Genomic DNA, 23,543 nt, shown 5'->3' on the forward strand with positions numbered 1-23,543 from the left:
ACAGCCTAACTGCACCACTAGAGGATATGACGCCAGTTTAATGAACAAGCTGCAAACCCAACAACAATAATGGCATCCGTGACCAACTGTGTTGTGGTGCTGCTCCAGACAGTCCTGGCTTGTGTACAGCTTTAGCACCAAAATGCACTACTTTTATAACACAGCATTGTGCTACTGTACCATCAACGGCGGGAGCAAGTACGCGTCTACGTCTTGTTCTAGCTCTGGAGTGTTACTCTTTGATCATCGTAGCGCCCTCCACAGTCTTGTAGTATGTACTACAGCGGTTTTGTGCAGATGTTGAAGCCTTTCTCTAGATTTCGTAACCGTTTTCACGCCATTTTCACACCTGAACCAGCTTCAGTGCCGTGTGGACATAGCCTTAAAATCCCTTCATGAGCAGGAATGATCTAATTATTTTCTCAACATATTTCATGACTAACTTATTCACATAATTTCCACTGTCTGAGCTACAAAACAGTGACAGCCACTGTCCCAGATTGAGCTAGCCCTTGCCTGTGTCATGTACACCAGGTCTAGAGTAGCTGTAATTTCTTTAAAATGTGGTATGAAATTAAGTAGCCTTGGTGTAAACATTTTTATTTATCAAGCCCAGTGGCAAAATGTTATAACCAACAGATATTATTAAATAAGAACAAACACTAATATGAAAAACCAGGTAAAATCATTAAGCAATATTGTCAACCATCATTTCACACATTTCTACAATAAAAACCATGAAATATAATTGTTTGACTGAGGTCAACAACAACTTACAGATGATGTTAAATTACATTTATTTTCTTATAAAGTTCTGACTGGAACCCACTGTTCTACCTCCCCGGTGATAATCATCATTCAGTATACTTGATGATGTAAATAGGGTAACAAACATTACATTTACATTCTGTTTCAGACATGATAAGAGAAATGCCAGCTATTGAGAAATACCAGACAACGTGGCTGCAAGCACGCTATTTAAAACTAAAGCTGTAAATGGTGATTGTGAATGAAGCTCTATCCGGCGCTTCAGGCGGCATTCATAGACACGGCTGGGGATATAAAACATTAAATAGTGGTAAAATGAGAGGAACACTGAGCTCATGTTCTTCTGCTTGGACTTCACATCTAAGCTAAGGCTCATTTTGTACTGTTCTCTCTTGAATTAAGCATATTAAACACAGGCTTTGGATTTCTTTTTAACATGGTAGTCTTGATGTTTAGCTGGTCTGGTTGCTCTTCATAAAAACATCCCCAGCCTTCAATGTAAACAGTTCTTTGCTGTAGCCCAGCAAAGTATTGGTTCCAGGAAAGCACCTGTTTCTGTTTGTTTTTTTGTTTTTTTGTGTGCTGGAGCCAGTTCTTTGCCATTCAAAATAAAAAGTAATGGCTCTAAGTTTGAATCAGTATTGAAGCCAGTTTGATGGGGGGAAAAAACCCTCAATGGCTCTGGTAAAATATCCTTACAAATATAATTAAAGATAATCTCCTGGGTTAAACCCTTTGAAATGACATGGAATCTGTTTGTACGGTACCAAACATGCCAACATGAAAGCACTGGCTAATTGTTGGTTCACTGCTCAGTCTTGTGTTGACATGTCAGCTCAGACTTGACCTTGCTCAGAACAGGAGACAATGGGTTATCAACTGTTACCCTTACATTGCAAGACAGTTAATCGCTGTTCTTTCAGTGTTTTGGTGTTCAAAAATTTCTTTTATCTACAGCTTTATCTGAAAAAACACTGTGCAGACAGTTGAGGGCCATACAAGCGTTCATAATAGAGAAAGACATTGGTTTTTAACCTCCAGGTGGAATGAAGTGCACTGCATTGCTCTCTACAGATGAATGGAGATTATGGGTTAGCAGAGACTAAATGTAAAGTTCCCAGCTACTAAGAGAATGCCATTAGCACCTTTCACAGCTCCAGTGCTATGCAAGTGATCATTATGTCTCAAGAGGAGTTTATGTACAAGACATCCGTCTTAATAAGCTGCCTCATCTGCCTCACAGCTACGGAATCATGAAACAAGAAGAAAGCTTTAAAAATGAAAACTATAAGGGTAGAATGAAGACAATGAATGAGCAGAAAATAATTCACAGATATAACGTAGATGGAAAATCCTGCAGGCGACTAGGAAAGATCCAAATAAGTGATTGAACAAAAACTTTAGGGAGCGTTGTGAAGTGGGCGATCAAGGTTGACACATCTGTTCCGACAAGTCTTAACAAGACCCAGAGGCTGCAACACAATGTAAAATTTCTATGTGCATGCACCAAGTTCCCACAGACACACCTTACCATGTGCTCCTCTCCATTTTTATCAGTTTCTTATTAAACAGACGTGCAGCGTTTTCACAGGAGTTGAAATGTGACGGCAATTATAACAACAAACATCAAACTTTACAGCTGCAATTTCCCCTAAAAGAAAAAGGGGATTTTCCTATTCTGTCATTGCTTGTTAAACGTCTGATGATACATTACCCGTTTGATAAACTAACTACTGTACAACACAAAATTAGAAATGCTTGTGCTCAGTTACTCTTATATACTGAATCTGTCATGCTTGGGTACTTTGATAAGTACTAATTTTGGTAATCTATAAAAAATGAAAAAAATAAAAATATTCTTTGTTCTACTTTTTAAGGTGTTTTGCAGTTGTCCTTCAGTAGGAAAATAGGCTCAAAACTATCCTAATTCACAGTTAACACTTAGGGAGTCAGTTGCAAATTATGGACTGTTAGCTTTTAATAGACTTTGACCTGCATTACCTTAAAACCCTGAACTGAGGTTGCCAGAGTATTCTTTTACAAAAGTGTCTCTGCTTCTTCCGCTCACTGATAAAAGCTGTCAGTTTGGATCTTCACTAAGACGGCTGCATCAGTCTGTGGTTTAAAAATCACTCACCACCTTGTATATTAGGAAGACTCAAATATGTTAATGATGGGCATGTTTTGACAGGCGACATTTCCACAATGCAATGGGGTACAATAATAAATCATTATGCATTTAAACTCATTCATCTCATTTAGTGGTAACCTTCACACATATTAGTTTAGCACTCGTTATTCCTGTTAGCACACAATAGAAACTAATGAAACTCGTCTGCTGATATTCTACCGTTTGGCCTCTTTTTAACGTCTCTGACCCTCCGGATTTACTGTACTCCTGTTGGGAAGTTTTCTTTTGCACTTCGAAAATGAGTCTGAAAGACATGTATTGGCTTGCTCAGGTGATTATTCTGCCTGTGTGTGCTGGATTATTGTGTGTATGTATCTATGTGTCTGTGTGTGTATGTGTGAAACAGGTTTGGAAAGGAATGCAGGGCTGGTGTAATCCGGTCTCGGTTCATTTTCACTATTGTCATTGAGTCAAAAGCCTGTAGGCTTCTGTGCTGTTGGGCCTCAGAGCTCACTCACAAAAACACACATATTCCCAACATAACACACTCTACTGCTGCCTGTAGAATGTAGGATACCCAATTCTTTACAAATACCACTTGCACCTAAATTTCTACCAAACGTACTTCAAGGATGTAAAACTGCAAGGTTTTAGTCTTCTCAGTAATGAATATCCAGCAACCCTGTAAATGTGTGGTGACACAATTTAATAGTTAACTTTCTTCTTTCTCAATTTTCACTCAAGAAGAACAAACAGAATCCCAGCCAATCATTAAAGACACTTTAAACAACATTGGTTCTGTAACCCACAGCTCCCAACACACTCTGAAGCAGATGATCTGAACATCAAGAAGGGACCATGTAAGAAGTACTGGTCTCACAGATTTTTGTGAAGCTTATTTAGCTGGAGGACCATCAAGATTTTACTTACAGCTACAGAAAAAACATATTCCAGTGACTGTCCTCCCAAATACGATCCCAGCAGTCGTGTCCTTGTGCAGGCAGAACCAACCTGCTGATGTAAAACCTGCTTGAAAATAAGCATCCTTGAAGCTAACAGCTGTATTAGCTTCAAGGACACTCCCTTCCTAGCACCCTATGAGGAATCTACATCTTGTAAAAGTAAAAAATTCAGACTGACATTGTACTCTTATTATTTTCTTTCTGCTATTTGTTGGTTTGATACTTCACAGCACAACATTATGGGTTATAGTCCTGAATTTGATTTGAACAGCCTATATGCCCATGATCAAAGGATTTGCTGGTTTGCAACCAATGTTACCCAGCCTGATGGAAGTACTGCTTTAGAAACTTAGGATCATACATTTTCACTAGGTTGGGATATCTGTAACCCCCCTCTTTTTTTTTAATTAATTAAATCTTAAGATTCTCTCCAGCTGACATATAAAGTTCCTCAAGACTAATGTAATATCAGTTTTACTCTCTGTATAATTATTATTCCTCAAATGGAGCAAGTCCATTTAGCTGCATTTCTTACTTTTGTCAAGCTGTTAAAGTTTAGCTGTATGTGTTTTTGAAATCTGGATGATTTTTAACTTGCACAAGAGCTGTTTCATTTGTGAGCATTTAACTGGACTTTCACTCCAAAAGTCAACAGTAATCAAACCAGTGTCAACAAATGAGTGTAAAGGAACTCCTTTTTCTATATGGCAATAGACTGTGTTCTTCACATGTTGGTCAATATTCCAAAATATACTGACATTAAGTCAGAGGTAAATAATTTGAGCTGTCAATCACTGCTCAAATCATCATAACTTAAAGAAATGTGGCATTTTAAAAGACTGCAAGACACCATACAACTTGGAATGACTAAAATTAAACTCTATAAGAGAGAGACTAAACACCATCCATACTACACTTAAAGATAACTGCAGGAAAATGTTTCTCAAGCCACCCATAAAAATGGCTTAAAGTCTAGATGGTAAGGCTCGTGCTGAGAGGCCTACAATGTTAAACAATGCAACAAGTATGCGAGCTATTTGTTCATGCAAAACTATGATGTTGTATGTGTAATTACATTTCAACCAGGAAAAACTCCAACAACAAAATAAACCTGTTCATTTCAGTGTGGGATGTAGATCCATCATTAGCACTCTGCAACTCAGTAGCAGGTGTTTTTTTTTTTTTTTGACAAATCAGCCATGAACTGGCTAAAATAAGACGTGATTAACGATTTAACTGACTGGATGAAACAATGCACATTAGCAGCATCTTTTGAAAACCATGCAACATTAATACAGCTTGCTGGCCTCACCTAACTTGTGAGAACATTTTAATTTCTTCTCCCGCAAAGCACATGAGAAATGTGGGCTTGGGTCTGTACTCATTCAATTTTCCACATCCAATAGTTAATTTGGTATTCCAACTTTTAAAATACCTCCCTATGCTAATAAGAAAGCTACATCTTTATTTACAAATAGTTGCTTATGTTATGTACTTTGTGTAGAAATTATTTTAATGCAATAATAAATAAAAGCCAAGGGAACAGTATTTGGAGGGACTTTTACAAGCAGACATACTAAAAAATGACACTGGTAAACGCTACAAATGATGAAGGTTTTTCTTGTGGTCTCCACAGATCCATTCCTTTAGAATAATAATACACTACAGAACCATCTAATCATTGTTTGCTTGATGAATATATTCATGATGTGGGAAAAGATGAGAATGTGTACTCTGTACAGCAATGACAGACTGTACTAAAATATTTTTCTATCCTTGCCATTCTGTCCTTACCAACTGTTAGCAGCTGACTGCAAATAAAAGAAAAACCACACACAGATGGCTCTAAAGAGCACCATCTGAAAACGACTCAATATTGCTAAACAAGACAAAACATAAAGAGAAGAAACAAAGTGAAGACATTTATATCATGGTTGACACCTGAATGATGGGGCATGGCTGCTATCTCAGGCATGTTTGGGCTAACAGGGTGACATCATGCAGAAATGTGTCATGGGTCAGGTGAGCTCACCGAAAAGCAATTTCATACCTCTCTGTTTTAGTAAAGTGACAACAGCTTGTAATGATTGTCACTAGAAATCCGAAACAAAAGGCAGTTATTCTTACATTTGACCTTTATGTCACTGCGGACAATATGAACAGAAGATGTTCCATGTTTTATCTCATCAAGTTTACCTGATTTGTAAATATATATATTTATGCACAATTTGGCATTTAAGGCCTGCAACACATCTCAATAGAAGCTGGGATATTAACACTTCTAAGCACTTTGTAATGTTGTCGTTCCTTCTCACAGCACCTGAAAGATATTCCAACAAATGATGCAGTAATTTAATGTTTTAGGTGTTTTAGCTACCATGTCAAAACAAGATCATTTGTCCAGCCGGTTCAATATCTTATCTCTATATTAATTAATCCCTAAAACACCAAGTATACATTCATTTGGAATAAACTGCCTTAGAATTTGCATTTAGAAGCCAGGCATTTTTTTCTTTGTTACTTACAAGATCTAAATTTGCTCATCTAATTTCAGCTCAGTATGAAGACGTCTACTGTGTTGAACAAGGTGTTTTCAATCCATACTTGGCTGAGTGAAAAAATCCCAAGACCATCTAAGGCTTGAGCAGAATTGTCTATGTCTGTGACTCCACCACAAAGTAAAGGATTTTGTGTATTTGAATCAAAACGGATGGATTTAAATGTAGTCTTCTATAAACCAAACAGCATGGAGCCCTCAGAAATTATGCTGCAAGACGGAGGAATGCTGACTAGTTGGAAATTAGTTGAGCCAGAAGATGCTAACAAAAAAAAAAGATTTAAACATAGAATAAAAGTGCTAAAAACAATAAAGAACATATAAGTATTAACACTCCACCATAAAACAGATCTTTCTAAACTATGACTTTCTCTATGCAGGACAACCTAACACCACCAAGAACAACCCACAGCTCAGATTGTTCCACATATGAAGCCATAATGAAGAGAGGTTGCAGAAGCATGTTCAAAGCAACAGAAGCAGAAAGGACTACCTCTTGGGATCTTTTTTTGGAATTCCAGGAAGACTGATTTTTGCACTTACATCGGGGTAGCTTGTTTTTGTTTGCCTTCTGTTCCACTTCTGCTTTGTGAAAGGATGTGCTGGGGTGTCCATGCTATGACCCAAGGGGCATGAGGGGGGAATCTTCTGTTTATGAGCTATACACCGCCATCCCCTTGTGTGGGTTTGTTTAGTTGTTCATATGTAGGCAAACAATCTTTTTGCTAACTTTGCAATCTTAGTCCAATTTTCTGTTTGGTCATAATGATAATAACCTAAAGGGAGGTGTGTTTGTGCTTCCTGCACACACACACACACATACACACACAAAGAGAGCCCTGACAAACATCATATTAAGACAGAAAGCACCAAGAGGAACTCTGACATTAAAACACATTATCTAGAGGACATCATTTAGCAGGCCAAGTTCCAAAACATGCACTTAAATAGAAAAATCTCTGCCCGTGTAAACATGTAGTTATATTTCAAATAAGCAAGGAGTCACAAAAGCTGGTTTCCACTTACAGTGCCACATCAGGGCAGAAAGATGAGCAAGTCTTATATATCTTACACAGGATGAGCACATGGAGAAATATGCTAGAGGGGATGGGACAGTGAGGAATTTTCCTCCTGCTGAAAATTCATCCATCACCAAGTTTGCCTAGCAAAGAAGTGGGTTTCATCACTCCCAGCTACTCTTTGTCTTCCCTTTTTATCTTTCTGTTGTTTAATCTCTCTGTCTTGTCAGAGTCTGACTCTCTACTGCTCTTTTCAACACGATCTGAAAAGATAAAGCTCTTACTGATTGGTGGTGCTGACGACCACACAGTTTCTCCTGCCCTTTTATCAGCCTTTAACAGCTATACCTCCTACTCTACCCCTCTGTCTGTTTTTACATTTTGGAAGACTTCTGCTGATTCAGAGTAAAGCTATGCTGCTTTGCAAATGGCATGTTCATTGACTGGCTTCAAGATCATTTTTATGTATTAGAGACTGAACTTTTCAGCTAGAGACTAACAAACAGGCCATCAAGGGAGAAATTTCTTGTAGGTTTATCCAGATTAGCGGTGATTGTTGTCTATTAGGAGGGTTGGTCACAGAGTGACAACAGCTTAAAGTTAAATTCATAACTTCCCCAGACAGAAAAAGTCTAAATCAAGACCTTTGAAACCTCTTAAACTCCTGTGTCACTTCATTTATTTCTTTATGTGCAGCTTTCTTTGAAACCAGAGAAGCATGCTTGCTAACAAACCTTGAAGAGGGTAAATTTTGCCTGAAAACCAAATTAAACCAGATGTGGGTAACATTCCCTGGATGTGGCCTCACGTCTCCTCAGTTCTTCAGCTTGACAGTGAGAAGAGCCATGTCAAGAGCTCCTGCTGGGATCCCTGTTTGCAAAAAATCTGTATGCACAGCTGCATGCTAAGCAGCACTTGTTTACAAGTTGGAATCAGGCTGTTTGAAATCAAACTGACACAGATCTAGCATGGCTGTGGCAAAAAAGGAAAAAAAAAGTGATGAGACAGCTGTGTGCTTTACAGAAAGTGGGTGAGTCATGCGTCAAGAGTTGGAAAGCGTGTGTGGCTAATCTAATTGCAATTTGAAATCTTGATCTGCATAGGGGGTGGGTTTGGACAAAGATCAAATACTTGATTTTTTTTTGCCTCAATAACTCATAGATGTCAATAACTGACAATCTTTATGTTAGACTGAGGGCGGTCTTATTATTTGGTCTGAAAGAAACCAGAGACACATAGAACCAAAATGTCAGAATTTTTTTTTTTTTGCCTAACTACATTATAACTTGTTTGAATAAATGTATAACTAGTTAGTTTCTAGTGCAACAGAGGTCAGACAAGTCAACGGCTGCTGGGACTGTCCAAGTCTGGCCTGGCTCATTTCCACCACTTGGCTCAGGCTCAGAAGGTGTTGACCGACCACGTAGCCTACACTAAACTTGGTTTAAAATTCACGCTAGGAAAAAAAAAAATTCCCCAAAATGTGGCATAATGGGATTACCTGTTTGAACTTTTCCACTTGGCGTTGCGTCCAATAAACGGAAGAAGTAAAACTTTGGGTAAAGTTTCTCTTTAGAGTCGGGCAACAAAAAGATCTTTTCTTCTCCCAGCTCAATTAATTATAAGATAAAAAAAAATACGGCAGGAACATCCAACACCTGAGAAGCCCTCGCGCTCTGCTCGCTCCAAACAGAAATAGACAATAAAACGTCACGTGAACGCTGCAGGACGACACGTCGTTAAACGTACCAAACTTCCTTTCAGTCCCATAAAGTTTGCTTCAAACAGAAGAGTCGCAAAACCGGTGGAAACGGTGAAGCCGTCCTTCCTGACGCCGCCGCCCCTCGCGTCTAAAAGCGCCGTGTCCGCGAAGAGTAGCAGGGTCGGTGTGATGTGAGCGCGCCGGTTACCTGACTCTGTCATCACGGTGAGGCCAACCCTCCGCACAACGGCAGCTGCCTCGCGTTTCCTGTTATTGTGGCTCAGAATGGCCGCATAGCAGACAGCTTTCCTCAAAAGCGACAGGTTGAGATGCGTCTGTTTACATCTGACAAATAACGGCCATATGCCTCCCTAACCGGCTACTGGAAGGCGTGTAGGTTACTTTCATATTTACTTGCTTAGAACTCAGTTAATTTAGGCTATTATTATTGTATCTATGGGCTATTATCTTAATCTAATGTGATCAAATCCCTTATAGAATTATATTATTAAACACAAAATTGAATTTTAACGTCTCTCATCATTGCTGACTTTGTAGAAACCTCTAAAGTTTAAAAAACAAACTCCTCCCCCTCACATTTTGTATTACACATTCTGCATGGCTTGACTTAAAAATGGAATATAAATGTTAAGCAAGTCCCTTAAATTTTGAGGGACGCTCTGTTTAATCACTCATTTCTATAGAAGCTCAGAAATATTGATGCAACTGCAAAAGAAAGTGAAACTGCACACAGCAGTGAGATCAGCCTGTGCTGATTCAATTTCACAATCAAACTGTTAAATGGTGTCAGTGTACTACATTTACTGTGTGAGCTATTTATCTTCATGAGGAGGGAAAGTAACAGAAACGTGTGTATGGAACAAAATGTCAGGCAATTGTTAATACTGGTTATTTATCAGGTGACTGTCATTTTAGTGGAGTTTATGAAGCACATAATATTTTTATATTTGAGATGGGAGCCATGGATAGACAACCACATGTGAAAAATACCCCTGCCTGGTAACTGAAAGTTTAATGTATGAACAATGAAAAAAATGGATGATATAATAAAATAAAACATTAAAACATTTGACAATTGTTTAAAATGTAAATTCAGACTCGGTTCTTTGTAAATAATTAAAAGCATATTATCACTACTGAAAACAGTACAAAGATTAAACTACATAGGAACAGCTTGGCTCCAACAGACGTACCAAAGATCCACGTTGTTGTAATGCATGCAGGATGCAGTTTGGCATGGTGTTGCTGAAATAAACACTTAAATAAAAATAAATAAATAATCTGGATACTGTCATGTGAATATTCAGATAGAAGTTGCCGTGTGAACTTGTGCAACCAGCACTGAACAGGCCTGACTGTCTCCTTCAGCCTGGAGGGATGCTGCATTCATTAATTCCAAATATAAAACAAATAAAAAGAGAAGTCTTGATTTAACCCTTTGGTACCAGAAGTCGTGTGAGTGGGACATGACAAATAAATATGTATTTCACTTAGTTTATCTTTGAAGTCACACTGTAATCCAGTAGCAGATACAGCAAAAAAAAATGCTCCTGTTACATGAGAAAGGGTCTAGTAAAAGTAGTCCAGTAAAATTGTTGATCCACAATAAGTCTTTTATACATAAAACCCTGTTTAAGGCAAAAATTGCTGTATTTTAAGGGGGTTAACATACCACAGAACAGTTTCTCACTTTACTTCAGTTCATCTTTTATGAGCTCTGGGCCCACAGAGGATGGCTGTCTTTCTGGACCTTGATTAAACATGATTTCTTTTCTTAGATAGTAGAACTATAATTTGCATTTGAGGATGCTTCAGTGAACTGTGTTTATTTTAAGTGGTTTTCTGAAATGTTCAAAGATCTATGCAATTATTTTCACACCAGATTTTTTTTTTAACACAGCTCTGCCTCGGGGCCTCAAGATCAATATCGAATCGTCAGCCTTGCCTCTTACATGAAAAGATTTATCTGAATCTGTTCTTCATTTAAGCACCACAGATGATGAAATTCCCTAGTTCTTTACCATTTTTTACCATTTTAGTTTCCTGTTCTTGAACTCTGACCAGTCGCTTACAGAATGGTCAGCTCTATTTATTCATGCCTCAGGAAGACTATTTATTCTCTTATTTTTCACCACAAAACAGAGCCACGTTGGGCTCTTGTTGTGACCACTGTGAATGCAAATTAACCACTGCTGCAAGTTTAACATGTTTCAGTGGAGTGTTTCGGGTGGGGAACTATGATTCTGAATCTTTTGTGTTTTTTCTCTCAATGTGAAAAATCTCCATCTTCTCAGTAGATTATATTCTTTGTTCAAGGCAGACTGCAATCTTTGCTCAGACTGGCAGCCAGTTTTGAAGTTAAACCATTTCTGAGCATGCTAACCATTTCCAAAGTTACTACCCATCACATTATACTCATGTTGCCCCTTATAATAAGAATGTTGGTGTTGTCGATTGACACCAAGACTAGTCCAAAGGCAATTTTCAGCTTCTCAATATCTCTATTAAAATAAATCTAGGCCAAGTTAGTTTTATGTTTATTTGATCACATTTTCTTCATATTTCATTCATAACATAATATACTTCAGCCTCATTTTTCCACCATTCCTTTTTGTTTTCTCTAAATGTAGGGGAAAACAGAGGAGGGAGTGTAACGAGTCCATATTTTAGCCCCACAAACCACAGCTTAGCTGACCTGTGCTGTATGTTCTTTATAATCCCATTTTGCCGAAAATCTGATTAATTCTTTATGTCTGAAAGTCCCCAGCATGGCAGTTTAAAACAAGAATGTCCTTGGCTGTGATCCACAGTGATAGTATCTGAAATGAGCACATCGTCTGACTTGTCCTACTTCTGATTCCCCAAGACAAGAGAGAGTCTTCACACCAACAGCCAGACAGTGGGAGCACACAGGCACATATCTCGGAGCGTTCGCCTAAAAATGCAAATAGTCTGTCTGTATTGTGTGTGGTGTTTAGAGGGAGGTATTTGGTAGTATAGCAACCTTTACTTTACAATACCCTGTGCATGGGCTTTTGTTCCTTTGCATTCATGTGTGCAAGTACCAGCACCTTCTGAACACTGCTCTTTGTTTGCATTGATGTGCATGTGCAACATGCTGTAGAAAGAGCACTGTTCGCATGTTTGTGTTCGTGTCAATAATGTACACACAGGATGAAGGATATGATCAGTGGTTTTGAATGTGAGCAATGCTTAGTTGAGTGTGGTATGTTTGTAAGATACAAAGCTGTATCAGTCAGGTTGAGTTAGAGATATATATTTTTTTCTGTGCCATGTTATAATGTTATGGGTTAAAATGTTACAGTAATTAAAAAAAGAGATGGAAATAAGCTAAGTGAGTTTGATGCTGAGCTGAAGTTTAGCATGTCTGACCAGCTATCCACTCTGAGTGTTCAAAATTGTCTTATTGTAACTATACAGATGAGTACGGTTTAGGCAGCTGGTCCCTGAAAACAGCTGCCTGCTGTAGATGAGAACAACGCTGACATTTGTGATGACAATGATGCTGTGAGATGAAAGCAAGAAGAAGAAAAAAAAAAGGCGCTAAAAGCCACTAAAACCCTTTGAATTTGACACCTTTGTACATACAAGTAACCACGTGATGCCTCGTCAGGAAATTTTTGTACAGATGACTCATATAAATACAAGCACCAGAACATTAGGAAATAAAAAAAAAAAAAGATAAATACAACTTTAAATCGACAAAAACAAAATCGTAATAACATTACCAATTATTTGTTTGACCAAAATGCAGAAGTAGTTTAAAGTCTTACTGTTTCCATAAGACTTAAGGCTTATTTATGCTCGACGAAGAACACAGATACGCAGACGAACAGACAGTTTCGTCCGTCTTCTGTGTTGGTTACGTAATTTGGTCAGTTTTCTGGGAGCTTAGCTATCTATCACTTGATGCAGAAGACTAAGCAATACCACCAGAAATTCTTTTCTCCCAGAATTCATTGCACACAAGACAGTGGTAAATGAGCAACCAAGCTTTTTTTAGATATATACAATATATATATACAATAAAAAATACTGACAGATGCAAGAAAAATAGAAGTCCAGGTTAAAATATCACTTAATTAAAAGACGACTGTCAAAATTCAGCTTGATGGTTGAAGGAATAAAAGATTTGGAGCAATGATTTGTTTTACGCAAGGGGTCACGGTAGTGGCAACTAGAAGGCATCATCACAAATTCATCAGCTATAATGTGATAGGGTTGGCTGATGATGGTGATAGCTTTACTTTTCACCTGAGACTTTTACAGTGAAAAAGATTATTCACAAGTGGAAAACATTCAACACGGTTATCAATCTTCACAGGAATTGTTGGCCCAGCAAGTTCACCCCAACGTGAGACAATCTAATGTCCAGAGTAACTGCAGAAAATGCCAAGAAATGCATCTCAGACTCTACAAGCCCCAGTATGTTATAGACTGAAGTTCTTGTTTTGCAGCCACTGGATGTAATGTTAAGGAGAAAGGGCCAAAATTCCACCAAAACGTTGTAAGAAAATGAAGAGTCACACAGAAAATGATTAAGTTATTGCTGCTGGTCATGGATTGAACTTCCATACTTCCTCTGTGTTTAATGACAATGTTGTCATTGTCTTTGGGTTTTTGGTTCAGCGGTTTGTTGTTTTACTGTTCTGTAGGTGTTCTTTGTCACAGTCATGTCTGCTTTCCTGTTTTATTTTTGTATTTCTTTCCCTTGTCTATTCTGTTTTGCTTCCTGTTGCTTGTTCATTAGTACACCTTGTTTGATTTGCTCATTCACTCCACCTGTTTTTTATTAGTCATCTGTGTATATATACTTTTCACTTTGCCAGTTCATTGTAGTCTTCTTGTCATGTTTTGTCCAAGTAATGTACATGTTGTGGCTCTTCGTTCTTCATTTTTATTAGTTTAGTTTTTGTTTTTAAAGCCTTAAACTTCTGCAACAGTCTGCTTCCTGCCTTGTCAAGCCTGCATTTGGGTACTCATCCACGCCACAACCATGAAAAATGTATAATATACCACATGTTCGTCTGTGGTTGTACTCACCACATTTAAAGACCCAGTAAGATAATTTTTGTTTTACATGATTATATTTTTACTGCATTGATTTTAGATCACTAAACTGTCCAATGACAGGATTCTACGTGGAAAAAAGAGCATGGGCAGCATATGGCTGAGTGGATGTGCATGCCTGGTCCACTGTGTCTCTCTGTGTGTGTGTGTGTGTGTGTGTGTCTCAGTACTTGAAGGTTACACCTGCCCACTTGCTCCATTTACAGAGCCCTACAATGACTCACCTCTCCATTTTTTTTCATGACTTTGATAACTTCTCTAACTTTTGACCTTTTTCTAATATTTGACAAAACCTCATTATTTTATCACAAATACATCGCTCCATCAGACCGTACATGCATGTCTAAAGGCATTAGCTGTCATGGATGAGATGCTGCAGATAAGTAACAAATGCATAAAATAAGTGGGGGAGGGCACACCTGCAGAGAGTGAGTTACAGAGAAGGAGCAGATAAAGTAAATGTCCTACGGGAGGCTGGAAAAGACAGATATTAATGTGGCCACTGGAACACACTGCAGATGTTTTCATGTCCTTGTAGGAGCTAGGTGCTGCGTTTGGATGAAAATCTGCCCGTGTAAAAACATCCAGCTCTCTTTTAAGAGAATAATTGACTCATTAACTAATTAATTATTATGCTGTTTATAAATAATTCTACTATTTAAGCTGATTTTCTATTATGACTTCTTTGTTATGAACTTCTGCAGACTTACTGATGACTTCATACAGCATCTAATTAGGCTACTTGTATTAAATTGGTTTGATGTAGCTTTTGTTTTCACATGTATTTTTGTATGGTGTTATTCGGGCATATGAATCAGCTTATTTGTGAGCAAGGACACTTTCACCATAAGTGGTTCCCGTATAATCTGCATTGTCTATGTGCCTTTTAAAATGTGTATGTGAATTTTTGCATGTGCACATCTCTGCTTGATATCCCACTCTATGAATGCAGCAAGTTACCATGGAAACCATGTCATCTGTGACACCACAAGATTTTATCCATCATACATGGGGGAAAAGCCACTTTGCCATGAGTGGTCTGTGGTCCCACTCCAGCTGCGAGTGATTTGTCTGAGTGCAGACGAAGGGTGGGCGGCTTTTATAATTCTGCTTCCTTACATGTTCGGCTCCTGTTTGTCTTCAGTTAGCAACAATGATGGGTTTAAAAAATTGTTTTTCCCAGAGCGATGTCATTATCTAAGTTTTTTTTCTTTGGATTTTCTTTATTGGATTTGAAATGGACGTGGCTGTGAAAACTGAGGTTTATCCTTCATAGCCTTCAATAGGATGTGATATTAGAGGTAACCTTAACTTTCCATGTGTGACAAAGGAATAGCTCAACATTCTGGAGAAATGCACTCACTCACTTTTTTGCAGTTAGCTGAAACTAGTTGTGTCTTTACATTAACAGGAAATTATATTTTCTAAAGTGGGTTCTACAAAGTATCTGGCAACGTAAATGGAATTCATGGTTTCTGACTGGGTCTTTACAGACATGCACTTGCTCTTGTGCATGCTACCACTTGGTTTGTACCAAAGATAAATCACAATTAAATATTAAATAAATAATAATAAAGAAACAATAAATCATACAAAATAAATACATTTAATAAGAGTGAACAAAAGCAAATAAAATAAATTGATTAGAAATAAATGATGAAATAAATAAATTAAACAAAGACCACAAGGGGTTGAAGAAGTTTATGATGCATGAAGGAGTTAAGAATATATGACCTTTAGTGAAGAGCAACTATATGGGAAGAGTAAAATAGTATCCATGAATCTGTTCCCTTTATAAAAAGAGCGTATTTAACACTGACTATGATCATTTTTCTTACACTAAGCAAATGATATTCCTGTGAGCAAGGTTTACTGTTCGCTTGACAGTTGTTAGCTTGGTTTTCCAGTCAGAATTCCTTCCTGACTGTGCAAACTAAGATCACAATGACACTAAATACTAATAAATGCTTCCTAAACCACGAAAGGAACCAATGTTTTCTGAGGTGTTCTATTTCATGTGTGTAATTCATATGAAAACCTTAAGGTTGTGGTGTTTCTGGAGCTGCAGGGTCTTCCTGAGCTGTAAGACTAGTCTGCAGCAAACGCCTGCATCCGGTCAAGAGACAAAGTATAATTTAAACAAAACAACACATAACCTACATAAAAATTCTTGTAAAAGTTACTCACAGGGAAGATGTGAACCAAGTAAGTCTGATTTTCCACCTTCAATGATAAGTGGCACTCTTTAGATAGAAACATGTAGGGAGTACAGTGAAGTTTACATGAAGTACAAACCTCTGCTGATGTGTCCATTTGTCCACTGGTAAGTATGTTTAAACTTTTATTAGAGGACACCAGCACATTCACATGCATGCTTATGCGTAGATTCGTAGGCTACCCTCAGCTTTAGCCCTGATTGAGACTTAATTTGTTTAATACAGTCCCATTAAGTAATGCACATGCATGCACGCATACCAACAGCTTAATCCTGCTGGAGAGGTTGCACCTGAAGGCCTCTGACCTACATAGGGACATGTGTGGGATGCATCACATTTTTCTGCTTCACAGTGCATCATTAACCCACTTCTGCCTTTTCAAAAATGGCCCCAGCTCACCTGAGGTGATGTTGCGGCTCATCTAGAGTATGAAGAAGCTGCTCACAGAGCCACAGACACGACTGCAAAACACAGACTGGCATTTGATCATTTAAATGTCTGTTTCTCTTCTGCTTTGGCTTTCCTATAATTACACACATGCACATACACATACACGCCTGTACACTTTCTCTAAGAGAGAGGGATGTCTTTCTGTATCAAAGTGGTTTCCAGGGGTACTAAAGTGCACTGTGTCTACCATTTTAGCCACAGTGTTGCTTCAGCCTCTGACACACAGTCCCTCCTTTCCTCCTCACACATTCTGGCTCTTCTCTGCTTTCAATTTCCTCTTGCTCTCTCTCTCTCTCTCTCTCTCTCACACTCTCTCTCATATTCCCTCTTCCCACTCTGTTTTTCCCTCTGCCTCTCCTTCCTCTCACACACATGCAAATGCACACACACACACAGACACACACATTCCCTCCTTCTCCCTCCCTTTCGTCTCCTCATATCCACCGGCAACTGCACTGAAGCAGGCTGCCTCACCAAGCCTGTGGATCCCATCACCTCACTAATTAGCCTTGAACTACTGTTGAATATCATCATATTTAGCTTAGCGACCTAGCGGCACAGTGCAGACAGATATAGACTAGTCTGGCTGGAGGCTGGGTGCCTGGCAGTGGACAAGCTTTCTATCTCTCCCTTTTCACACTCAGTGCCGAAGGCTTATGAGTGGCGGAGCAGCGGAAGTGAGAGGCGGTTTTGCTTTGAAAGAGACAAGAAGGCAAACAGAGAAAGAAGCAAAGCTAAGACTCCGACCAAGCCACAGAATGGGACTTTGCTGCAGGAACAAATCCTCATAGACTTCCAAGGCAGCGGTCTCTGTGCAGCAGCATTGCTTTCAACAGAGATTTAAGGTGAGATTTTTTCAAACCCCTTACTGACCTTTTTTCTTATCTCTAGATCTTTTTGGAAACTGTGTGTGTGTGTGTGTGCATGTGAAAGAGGCAGGTAAAGAGAGAGAGAAAGGAGAAGTTCAGGAAGAAAGACATTCACCTAAGGAATTCCTACTGTGCCTCTTCTCAGGTTCAACAATATGGGTCAAAGAGATGCACAACAGCACTCACACACACTCTCTCCACTAACATGCACACCAGTACATGTACATAAGTACCAGCTGTTTGGCATCATGTATTAGACTGAAAAATAATGGTCACTTCTACAGTATCTGTGTGTGAAAGATACATTTGTGTATAAATAAATTTCCATAAAAGTGCAAGAATGCATGTGTGCACCTGTGCATGTGAACCAGCGAGATAGTGAGTTACTCCCTTGTTGCCGTGGTGTCAGTGCAAGGCTTAAGGATGCACATCATAGTGAACATGGACAGCAACAATCAGTCACGGCAGCCTCATGCCCGATTGCTTTGGAACATGGGTACATAGAAGACCTAAATACCATATTAAAGCAAACATCCTCTTGTGAGCTATATATGTACAGAAACAATCCTTTGATCCGCTGCCATAAATTGTTCAGCATGCTCTTTCTGTGTTTAGTAAGAGGAATCTTGTATCACTTTAAAACACCTCACGATGTGTAGTAAGTGCTTATAGTTAGACTGGAATAGCTCAGTAATAGTGGGATTGTGTTTCCTCCCGAGGCTGACATGAGACGCGGCATTAATACGCAGCACACTTTTAGTTTGTGTGCACGCTACTAAACAAAACACATGTGTGTGGCATAGAGTGTAGAAAGCTTTTTGAAGGAAGTTCCTGGATATGTTGACCATAGGTGCTAATAAACAAGCCTTGGCGCTGAAGTTAAAGTGAAATAAAGCTGTTTTTTTTTCTTTTCTTTTTTTAATATAAATCTTCCCAGTAAGGATTTTTTTTATATATATATTGAAGATGAGGGGATTATTCAGTGGCTTTGTGCGACGGTACAAACAGGCACACATCCTACTGGAAAAATTCTATGCAATTTTCTTTTTGCTGGAATCTAACAGTGAACACAAATCTTTTAATCTCATTTTGTTGGTGGTTCTGAAGTCTGGCAAGCTCCGATAATATATACAGGCTGGAAATTTTCTGTTACATTTAACAGCTCCAGATAAGAGGAGATCTAAAGGAATTGGTTTTTTTCTGCGAGTCTTACATCATTAATTCTTCCTTTAATGTATATACTGTATTGCAAGTCTCTTTTAGACATATTCCAGAAATATTCAACAGATGTCTTTGTTCCTTTTTATGAACAGCTGAAATAAATATATGTTCTGCAACTGTGTAAACTGGAATGAAGCATGTGCTTCTTCCTATTATTTCATGACATTACTGATAGATATTCAGAGCCACAATGAAAGAACACATAGAACACAATCCAACCCTGTGAAGTGGACACCTCCACTTCAGCCCTAATAACCATTAATTTAGGACAGGCTGACAAGGCATAAAGTCAAGGAGATAATTGTTGTGAAGGAGATGAGGGAATAAATGTGACATCTGAGAGAAACCCACTGGTTGTCAAATAAATAAATTATTTTGAAGTTAGCTTCTGGATTTTGCTTTATTATTGATAATATCAAAACATAGCATCATTAAGTTTAAAATAACACTACAACAGCATTTATTAAATCATGGAACCAATTTCTGAAATTTAAATCTATATGTGTCTGCCCATCTGTATACATGTATATGAGTTTAGACATGGACTTTCATGTGTTATATATATATATATATATATATATATATATATATATATATATATATATAATATTGTATAATGGTAAACACTTTTTAAGAAATTTGTTTGCTGATTTAATGTTAAAAGAGCAGAAGCTGATGTTATTTAGCATGACAGGTATTTGCTTGTCAGAAACTCCTGAACATCTCATAAGTGATCGTTCATACTCCAACCTTCCCCTCCCGATCTTCTCCTCTTTGGGTTCAGAGGCTGTTTGTCACCAACTTCCACCTGTGATCTCCCACAATTACAATTATTTCCCACAGCTGAGCCTGCTGTTGCTTTCACTCCTTCCTCTTGACATCTGAACAATCTCCCAACTTCCACGTCATGACTTTGTCTCGCTCTTATCTTCTTCTGTCAGGTTTTTGTTTTTGATCATCATTCCTCTGTTTCCACTCTAGTTCTCCTCCTTTCAGCCTCATTTCCCCTTCCATTCTTTTGATTGCCTACTCAGCCTGTGTTTGTGTGCATGTACCTGTGTGTGTTTTTGATGTATCATGCAGAATGTATCTTTGTAGGCATTTCTGGATATTTGTGCATGTGTATTTGGTGTGCCTTTGTATACAGTTCTTTGTTTTGTTGTCTGTAGCCTACTTTTTTTCATTTTCTCATACATCATAGTCGAAGGATTCCCTCTTTGAGCTCAGACAGAATTATGTGTGAAAATAAGAGGTACAGAAGCTATCAGCAGTGCTGAAAGTGTCCAGGTTATCAGTGGGTGGATGGCACATTATGTGTCCTCATTTTGCATAGAGATCTTAAGAATTCAGAAACGCGGTGCTACTGCTGTGAAGGTTTCAATCCAGTTGTGCTTTCGCAACCTAAGAATTTTTTAATGCTTATCTTTTAGCTGAGGCACTGACAGCAAGTTAAACTTAGCTTCTATTACAGTTGGTAAACAGGTTGATCACAAGATTGACAGCTGGTCAAAGCCATGATTTTTACGTCAATCTGTCAACTTAATGCACATTTCTAAGTAATATACAATTTAGTGTTTTTAATGCTAAGCATGTGTGTGTGTTGGTAGTTAAAGCCGCACTACTGAACTTTAGCAGATTTCTGCACTTTGGCACCCCCTAATGAAAGCTCATTTGGCATCTGTGTTGCATCCTGTCTCTTCTCTGATATCTTTCCAGCCAGTAAAAGTCAATCCAATGTTGACTCTTGTCTTATTTCTTGCTCTGTCACTTTCTTTCTTTCCCTGGCTAAATCAGCCATGGTGTATGTTCAAACAAGCAAATGTGTTCATATTCAGTTGCTGGCATGTGACACAGTGTTGTAAAAGAACAAAAAAAAAAAAAAAAAAAAAGAAAAAGAAAATTGCAGCTGTCATAAGACGCCCTGGCCTGGAAAAAAGTTATATAATTTCTCAGCCTTGGAATGCTGCAGGGCAATGATGGCTCGTGGGAATATTCATGATGAATCCCAGGTTACCATCAAAATAAGCCAAAAGCACAGATTTTAAGGTTGCAAACTTTTGTAGTGTTACTTTAATAAACATAAAGAAAAAAGCCTTTTCTAGTATTGCCAAGCTCTTTTGTTATTAAATTACATACTTCCTTTCAAGTCCTGCCTTTGCTCTGTAAAGCACTTTGAATTTCATGTATTAATGCAAAAGCGTCCCAAATCAAGTTGAATTTAGTTGATGCAAGTAAATGATAATATATCATAATCTGTCACTTGGTTACATTCTGTATTTATTATTATTATTATTATTATTATTATTATTATTATTATTATTATTATTATTATTATTATTATCATTATTATTATTATTCTGTATTTATAATCTGAATTTCTAAAGTAGCCATTCCAGAAAGCTGAGAAGAAAACGTGGTAAAGTAAAAGTTGTCAGAAAGCAGCAATGGAGAAGTATAAAAATATAAAACAGAAAAATTTATGTTTCATTCTTGACTCAAATACTAAACTAATTGTGGGTTTCAAGGTTTGAGCATTTCAGCTTTAGCTGTCAGCTACATTAAATGTTAATCCCTTTGAATGTTGGCTCTGAAAACAGTCATACGCACTAAATTTGTGTTTAATGAGCATTGATCCTGTGTACAATGACACACTGTGTTTTAACCTGGCAAACGTTTTTGTGTTAGCCATCTGTGTATAAAAGATGGACAAAACCCATCACCCATTTATTAGTTTATTACACTACATATTGAAACTTCAGTTTTCCTTTTTGTATAATTAAAGTAACTTTCAATTTTCCTCAATTTAAAAATGCTAAATTAATAGTGTCACATTATCAATAAACAAATAATTAATTAGTGATCAGTAGGGACGCACTGATACTGATATTAAAGATAATAAATTGGCAGATAACTGATAATGATTGTTTTAGTAATTCATTTCTCTATCAAAAAACTGGACTGTATTTCAAGACTTCATCTTTTAATTAAAACATTCTTTTAAAAAATGCTTAAAAAACTACTATATGCTTTCACACAAAAATAAAAACTTTTAATTTTTTTTAAATGTTTTAAACCATTTGTAACTTCAGTGGTGACATGGACCAATCTTCTGTTTTTGTGTGTGCATGTGTGTGTGCCCAGCATCATAAATCTAAATTAATCTTGACAGTTTCGGAGTAAAGTTAATGCAAAACAACCAGCACATGAATGTCTACCCCTGCTGTTGGCTAATGTTACTCTGATATTGCAGATGGGCCAATCCAAATATCTGCACATATCCATATTTGGTCCATTTAGCTGTGCATCCCGTCTTTTGTCACTATTGTACACACTTTTGTAGAATTACAGCTTTGGGAAGGAATAACCTCCTGGTCTGTACTTTGTTACAACAGTGGTGAAGAGGCCTCTAATTGAACACACCTTATTGATAGATCACTATGTTGTGTAGAGGTTATTCAGTTTTGTCCATTATGTGCAAGTTGTAAGCCATTTTTCATTTGCACAGTCAGCTACAGCAGCTCTAGAGTAGCCCCCCCGCACATGTTCATTTTTTTGTGTGTGTCAATGGCTCTGATGCTGTTGCTCCAATGATGGATGCAAAGCAGATTGCATTTTGGAGAATAGACTTGCAGAAAATCAGCAACATCTTGCTGCAAACATAAGCTTCCTCAAGAGTCTGCTTTGTCCCTTATTGCAAGCAGTCAGTGCTGCATTTCTAGTTCAGTCTGTTCTCCAGGCGGGCCCCCAGGTATCTGTAGTCTTCTACTACCTTTCATTTTCTTTCTAGGGGATAGAGCTTACTCAAACACCTCCTAAACTCTATAGTCATCTCCTTTGTCATGTTCTCCTTTTAGATGAGGTAATTGCTTTCATACCATAGCCTGTCTCTTGCCCATCACTGACACAACCTATAAATGCAGAGTCAGAGTCATGGTTGTCACTGTGTTTGGTTTTTGACATATAAAGGATAGATCTGACTGGGAGAAAATGTCAATACACATTTCCTTATGAAGCAGTAATGTCTTTAATTTTACAGCATTAATATGATTTAAACAGGGTTTTATGACGTGCAAACATGCTGATGTCAGACTTTTAGCCTCCAACCCCCACTTTTCTTTCTTTTTTTTTTTTTTGTCTTGGTACCGTGGTTCTAGTTTGAAAAGTTTGGGCATGTGGGACTTTTAGAGCTCTAAGTGGCCATTTAAGAAGTTGCAGTTTGTGACACTTCTCTGTTGGCTTCATATTTTAGTACAGTTATTGTTGCTTGGTTCAAACAAGGCTACAGAGAGGTTTTATATATAATCCTTTTTAGCTAGTACCACTGCACCAACCATCCCATTTCCCCATTTCACAGCACAGGCGATATATTCGAGAGAAGTTTAACTCTTTGTTATGAACCCCCCTACAGATGATTGACAGTGGGCTGTCGACTCAGAGGAGGCCAATGAGAAACCTTCCTGCAGACAGAGGCTTGCAGAAAACCAGCACCTTCATTGTGCCCTGCTTCCTCTTTGTTGAGGTGAGTGTGACAATTGT

At 38.0% G+C, this 23,543-nt stretch overlaps 2 protein-coding genes across 7 annotated transcripts in view; one reads left to right on the top strand and one right to left on the bottom strand.

Annotated features, from left to right (window-relative positions):
* palm3 (paralemmin 3) overlaps positions 1-9,407 on the bottom strand; it is a 42,343-nt gene extending 32,936 nt beyond the window's left edge. Inside the window, exon 1 of one of the 4 annotated variants that reach the window (XM_041982876.1) lies at positions 9,348-9,407. In XM_041982876.1, the coding sequence (XP_041838810.1) occupies positions 9,348-9,360 (13 nt within the window). In that variant the 5' untranslated portion in view covers positions 9,361-9,407. The other 3 variants (XM_041982872.1, XM_041982873.1, XM_041982875.1) reach the window with 3 other exon arrangements.
* A 7,910-nt stretch (positions 9,408-17,317) lies between these two features.
* LOC121638987 (phospholipid phosphatase-related protein type 5-like) overlaps positions 17,318-23,543 on the top strand; it is a 60,921-nt gene continuing 54,695 nt past the window's right edge. The window contains exons 1-2 of one of the 3 annotated variants that reach the window (XM_041984120.1): positions 17,318-17,762; positions 23,416-23,526. In XM_041984120.1, the coding sequence (XP_041840054.1) occupies positions 23,416-23,526 (111 nt within the window). In that variant the 5' untranslated portion in view covers positions 17,318-17,762. Of the gene's footprint in view, positions 17,763-17,850; positions 17,942-23,415; positions 23,527-23,543 lie in introns of those variants that run through there. The other 2 variants (XM_041984122.1, XM_041984121.1) reach the window with 2 other exon arrangements.

Source organism: Melanotaenia boesemani, chromosome 4, assembly GCF_017639745.1.
Source record: "Melanotaenia boesemani isolate fMelBoe1 chromosome 4, fMelBoe1.pri, whole genome shotgun sequence".
Taxonomy (NCBI): domain Eukaryota; kingdom Metazoa; phylum Chordata; class Actinopteri; order Atheriniformes; family Melanotaeniidae; genus Melanotaenia; species Melanotaenia boesemani.